This window comes from Musca vetustissima, unplaced genomic scaffold (genome assembly GCF_032173495.1).
Source record: "Musca vetustissima isolate MV318-11 ecotype Yass unplaced genomic scaffold, APGP_CSIRO_Mvet_v1 utg14744, whole genome shotgun sequence".
Taxonomy (NCBI): domain Eukaryota; kingdom Metazoa; phylum Arthropoda; class Insecta; order Diptera; family Muscidae; genus Musca; species Musca vetustissima.
In genome coordinates, this window is record NW_026872623.1 from 61739 (window position 1) to 68254 (window position 6516).

General features: G+C 37.3%; 1 protein-coding gene across 1 annotated transcript; it reads left to right on the top strand.

Moving 5' to 3' along the window:
- Positions 1 to 608: 608 nt before the first annotated feature.
- Positions 609 to 5808, top strand: LOC133332552 (imaginal disk growth factor 6-like). Its single transcript, XM_061540967.1, has 3 exons — positions 609 to 743; positions 4490 to 5065; positions 5132 to 5808. The coding sequence occupies exons 1-3, from the start codon at positions 617 to 619 to the stop codon at positions 5782 to 5784; spliced, it is 1356 nt and encodes a 451-aa protein (XP_061396951.1). The 5' UTR covers positions 609 to 616; the 3' UTR covers positions 5785 to 5808.
- Positions 5809 to 6516: the final 708 nt, after the last annotated feature.

Sequence of the window (6516 nt, forward strand, 5' to 3'; positions counted from 1 at the left end):
TTTAATATTTAAAAAACAATTTCATAAAAAAATATTTGTCCTATTTTCCTTAAATTGTCATGCTACCCTCTATTGTTCTCTTTTTCGTATCCCCATCCCCAAATAATCAATAAAACAAAACAAAAAAAAACTGACTTAAAGAAACATTGGACTGATAACGAAACCCGAAGAGATCATCCCAAACATACAAAAATGATTTCTGTTTATTTCTAAACATCGCTCAAAATACTGAGTTCCATAGAAAAATATGGAATGATAGCAGAGCAAACAACAAAAATAAAAAATTCAATCCACTTTGATTTTGTTTTCTCAAAGCAGTGACGGACGGCCTTCGCACAAGCCGCAAAATCAAACCGCTGAGGTTGTTGTTGGTTTTTCTTGTGTGTCCGTTCATACCTCAGCCGGTTGTTTTGTTTTTGTGTTTAATCTCATCTCTCTGACACTCACAACGGGCTGACTGATCTGTCATTTCCAAGTTCGGTCTATGCTAACGAAATCAAGAAATTTTGTGATCACAAATCAGTTTGTGTTGAAACCTCTTAGAAAGCGGAACATTTTCTCAATAAAAATAAAAATTTTAATTTCGTTTTGTAGTGTGACGAAGACATCTGTCAAGATGCAATTTTCAATTGTGTTGTTATTGGCCTCCGTTGTGGCCTGCACATGGGCCGGCAATGTACCCACCCAACCGCCAACAAAACAATTGGTGTGCTATTATGATTCGGCCAGTTTTGTTAAAGAAGGTAAGTTAAAGATTCGGAATTTTAATAATTTCTTGGAACTACGAAGCGAATGGCTAGCTTGTCAGATTAAAATTACGCAATGATGCTGCTAATTGAAAGTGGGCATTTAATTACCCAGTTTTTTCGTTTAAATTGCCAAGATTGCAATTAACTTCCAGTGTGCTAAGTAACTGGGCAAATATTAAATTTCAGTTTTTGTTTTATTTTTCCCAAGAAATTTGCATAACATCGAGAGTGATCTGTGGCCATCTGCCCCGTCCATTCGTCCCTACTGTCCTCCCATCACGTCCATTCCATTAGCAATGAATTTCAAGCAACCGCATTTTCATTGTTCAACGCTTGAGTGCAATTCACTTGGTTCTGTCCGGTGTGTGTAAATTACCCTTTACACAAAATTTGTTTAATTTCCTCTCCAAATGAAGAGGAAGAAGAAGAAAACACTCCGAATTTCCATGAATCAGTCGGTCAGTCATTATAAATAACAATTTTATAAATATTCATGTTCGAAGTAATTTAATTTTAAATTTATTTTTAAAAGCGGATTATCATACTACCCGCCACTGTATTCGATGAAGATAGTGGGGGTCATCAACTGCCATTAAGTTAGGGGTCCAATAGAGTGTTCTAGATTTTTTTTCTTTGAAATTGTTCTAAAAAGATTAGAAACAACAACAATTTGTGGAATGGCTTTCCCAAGAAAAAAAAAAACGAAAAACAAAATAATTATCAAGAATTAAAGAGATGTGATATGTAGAGGAGACACACACATACACACCGACATATTTACATTATAATTTTCTAAGAAGCGATTTCAATTAGGTGATAAAGTGTGACAGAATATGCAAGACCTGGCGACTTCTGTCTATATTGAAATTGGGATAGTACCATACAAGATGTGTAGACCATAATTTTTTTAAAAATATTTTTGCCGTAACCCAACATAGGGATGGGTTTTTTAAAAAATATTTTTTGGAAACTTTTTTTTCAATGGCCCCTCATAGACTTGGATTTAAAAAAATGTTTTCATTGGCCCTTCTTAAGCGTCGATTTTTTATTTTAAACATAATTTTTCATAGACCCTTCATAGGTGGGGATTTGTATACCCTACACAACTATGTTGTCAGGGTATTATAGCTTTGTGCAGCCCCAAGAGTTTGTAACGCCGCGAAATATTGGTACTAGGCCCACCTTTAAGTATATCGATCGTCATATCTCGACTAGCTGAATCGATCTCGACATGCATGTCCGTCCGTCTGTCCATTATAAATTGTAAACACGATAGAGGCCACAGTTATGGACCAATCTTCACGAATTTTTGCATGTAGGATGGGTTCTGGCCAATGAAGTCCCCTATTGTTTTAGATAAAGATCGGTTAATATTTAGGGGATGAAATGGATCAAATACTTAATTTTTGTCGGTTTTTCTGGTCGCTCCAGACGCCGCAATTATGGCCCAAATATCTCCATTTTGCATGGAGAAGGGCATCGGGCCAAAGAATAAGCATGCCTGTTTTAATAAAGATCGGTCAATATTTAGCGGGTCATATGGACCCTGACTTTTGTTTGAGAAATGACAAAATTTGTATTCTATAGCGTATATATTTACTCCTGAAGGACATAGACCCGAGAAGTTGATAGTATATCCTAAAGGAGTGGTTGACCTTTAAATAAGGTAAATGTGACTATGTGTGCATAGTTTTACCATTACTCCATTAGAGGACGGAAATGTCGCGCTGATAGTTTTGTATTGTACATGAACTTCCGATTATGGTCAGGGTTAGAAAGCGGAGTTGTTGATCTATAATCGGTGAAAAGGGAGTAAATATCTCGAAATATTGCCCAGGCTCAGAATATAGAACCGCAGAAAGTTTGATTTTTGTGGTAGTTGTGTAGGGTATCATATGGTCGGCACCGTCCGACTATACTGCTCCGCTCACTGGATTAAAAATATTTTTCATAGGCGGAGATTTTTATAACCTTCACCACACTGTGGTACAGGGTATTCTGTTTTTGTGCATATGTTTGTAACAGGCAAAAGGTACCGAGGTAGACACATAGTTCCTTTTGAGAATATGCCTAGAATCAATTTTTAAGTCGATTGTACAGGTCGCATTTATGATCCGATTTGGATGAAAGTTGACACAGGTCACTTATTTGGCCCAAGGACGAGTCCTATTGAAATTGGGAAAAATCGGTTCATATTTAGATATAGCTCCCATACAAAGTTTTGTCCGATTTTCTGTAAAAGGTGTAGCAAAGTCCTTATATATCTTTTGATTTGCACGAAATTTGGCACAGCGTACGGGATTAAGTCTAGAGTGGGGTGTGCTAAGTTTCGTGAAAATCGGTTCAGATTTAGATATAGCTCCTATATGTAGTTTCGTCCGATTTTATGTGAATGGTGCACCAAAGTCCCTATATATCTTTCGATTTCCAAGAAATTTGGCATAGGGTACTGAATTAAGTCGAGAATGATCTGTGCTAAGTTTCGTGAAAATCGGATCAAATTTATATATAGCTTCCATATATATTCTCATCCGATTTTATTTAAATGGTGCACCAGAGTCCCTATATATCTTTCGATTTGCACGAAATTTGGCATAGGGCACTGAATTATGTCCAGAATGTGTGCTAAGTTTCGTGAAAATCGGTTCAGATTTAGATATAGCCCCCATATATAGTTTCGTCCGATTTTATGTAAATGGTGCACCAAAGTCCATAAATATCTTTCGATTTGCATGAAATTTGGTATAGCGTACTCGATTACGTCTAGAATGTTGTGTGTTAAATTTCGTGACAATCGGTTCAGATTTAGATACAGCTCCCATATATATTCTCGTCCGATTTAATGTAAATAGTCCACCAAAGTCCCATATATCTCTCGATTTGCACGAAATTTGGCAGAGCGTAATGAATTAGGTCTAGAATGATGTCTGCTAAGTTTCGTGAAAATCGGTTCAGATTTAGATATAGCTCCTATATATAGCTTCGTCCGATTTTATGTAAATGGTGCACCAAAGCCCCGATATTTCTTTCGATTTGCACGAAATTTGGCATAGTACTGCATTGAGTCTAGAAAGATGTGTGCTAAGTTTCGTGAAAATCGGTGCAAATGTAGATATAGCTCACATATATATCTTCGTCCGATTTTATGTAAATGGTGCACCAAAGTCCCTATCTATCTTTCGATTTGCACGAAATTTAGCACAGCGTACTGAATTAGGTCTAGAATAATGTGTATTAAGTTACTTGAAAATCGGTTCAGATTTAGATATAGCTCCTATATATAGTTTCGTCCGATTTTCTGTAAATGGTGTACCAAAGTCCCTATATATCCTTGGATTCGCATGAAATTTGGCATAGCGTACTCAATTCAATCTAGAGTGATGTTTGTTGATTTTCGTGAAAATCGGCCCAGATTTAAGTATAGCTCCCATATATAGTTTTGTCCGATTTTATAAAAATGTTGTACCAAAGTCCCTATATATCTTTCGATTTACACGCAATTTCGTATAGTGTACTGAATTGAGTCTAGAATTTTTTTACTAGAATGCTGTGTGTTTAGTTTCGTGAAGATCGGTTCAGATTTAGATATAGGTCCCATATATATTTTCCTTCGATTTTATGTAAAGTGTGCACTGAAGACCCAAAGTTGGTACGATTGACATATAATTTTGTTAAAATCGATTCAGATTATCTTTTATCTGCATTTCTAATTTAATTTCCATTCACTTTTTCCATTTCAGGTCTTGCCAAAATGGTTGTCGACGATTTGGAACCCTCATTCCAATTTTGCACGTACATCATCTACGGTTATGCCGGTATTGAACGTGACTCCTTCAAGGCCATGAGTTTGAATCAAAATCTCGATCTGGATTTGGGCAAGGGTCTGTATCGTACTGTGACTCGTCTAAAGCGTAAATATCCCAATGTTAAGGTTATGTTGAGTGTTGGTGGTGATCGCGATATTGAGACTGGTGAAGATGCCAAGGATCTGCCCAATAAATATTTGGAACTTTTGGAAAATCCCATTGGCCGTCAACGTTTCATTAATACCATTTATGCTTTGGTTAAGACCTATGGTTTCGATGGTGTCGATATGGCCTATCAATTCCCCAAAAATAAACCCAAGAAGGTGCACAGTGGTTTGGGTAGCTTCTGGAAGGGTTTGAAAAAGACTTTCACTGGTGACTTTGATGTTGATCCCGAATCGGAAATGCACAAGGAACAATTTACCGCTTTGATGCGTGAATTGAAAAATGAATTGCGTCCTGATAACTACTTGGTTTCCGCCACGGTGTTGCCCAATGTTAATTCATCGAGTAAGTGGGATAATTGAGTAAAATTCAGGAAGAAAAATATTTCTAATTTGTTTTGAATTTTTGCAGAATTCTTTGATGTCGCTGCCCTGAACAGCTATGTTGACTTTGTCAACTTGGCTGCCTTTGATTTCTACACCCCCGAACGCAATCCCACTGTGGCTGATATTGCCGCTCCCCTCTACCCCATGGCTGATCGTAATCCTGAATTCAGTGTCGATTCTGTGGTCCAACATTGGTTACGCAATGGCTTCCCCAGCACCAAAATTAATGTTGGCATCAGCACCTATGGCCGCCCCTGGAAAATGACTGATGATTCGGGTGATTCTGGCATTCCACCAATTAGCAAGGTTGAAAATGCCGCACCCAAGGGTGAAAATACACAAATTCAAGGTCTCTACAGCTGGCAAGAGGTGTGCCAAATGTTGCCCAATGCCAATAATATGTATGCCAAGGGTGCTAATGCCCCATTGAAAAAGGTCCTTGATCCTGCCCGCAGAAGTGGTGTGTACGCCTTCCGTGCTGCCGACAAAAAGGGCGATCACGGTGTTTGGGTATCCTATGAGGATCCTGATACCGCTGCTGAAAAGACTGCCTATTCGAAGAATTTGAATTTGGGTGGTGTTGCTCTGTTCGATTTGGAATATGATGATTTCCGTGGCTTGTGCGTCGGAGAGAAATATCCCATTTTGAGAGCCATTAAATATCGTTTACTCAACTAAGTGGTGGAGTAGGAGGAGGAGGATGAGAAGAAGATATTTCGTTTCTAGGAATTTCAAAACACACATTTTTTTACTAATTTTAAGGATTTACAAAAACAGAAGAGTTGACATATATTTTGCAGATTTTTTTTGTTTGTTTTAAGAATCGAAAATAAAAAAAAAAATTGTATTATACAAATTGAAGGTGTCGATTTTTAAACTGGCGGAAGGACAATTTGCGGAAATGTAGGGTCAATGAAAAACTATTTTTAAACCAGTAAGGAAAGTAGTAAAGTCGGATGGGGCCGACTATATGATACCCTTGACCATTATGGGTATATTAAACAGATGCATCCGAACAGACGTCACATTTTTGAAGGATTTAGATTAACATTAAATTGGATTATCAAAAAAAAGTGACCTTTATCTGAATGTAAACCAACTTGGATCTATCCATAAACATGCCATTCGTTTGTTACAATAGGACAAAATTATGTAAATCGATTTAAAGCAAATATCTCTATAATACAAATCGGTCGGAAATATTTATGGGCCTTGGGTCTTTTTACTGAAAATCGGACGAAACTATGTATGGGAGCTATATCTAAATCCGAACCGATTCCAACAAAACTTGACACAAGGTAGGTTATAGAAACTTCAGTATATTGTGCAAATTTTGTTCCTATCGGCATAACTTCGGGTCTTTTGTGCCCCATTTACATTAAATCGGACGAAAAAATATATGGGAGCTAT

Coding starts and splice junctions, on each gene's coding strand:
- LOC133332552 (XM_061540967.1), top strand. CDS start 617: ATGCAATTTTCAATTGTGTTGTTATTGGCCTCCGTTGTGGCCTGCACA. Junction 744..4,489: donor GGCCAGTTTTGTTAAAGAAG/GTAAGTTAAAGA, acceptor TTTCCATTTCAG/GTCTTGCCAAAATGGTTGTC. Junction 5,066..5,131: donor GCCCAATGTTAATTCATCGA/GTAAGTGGGATA, acceptor GAATTTTTGCAG/AATTCTTTGATGTCGCTGCC.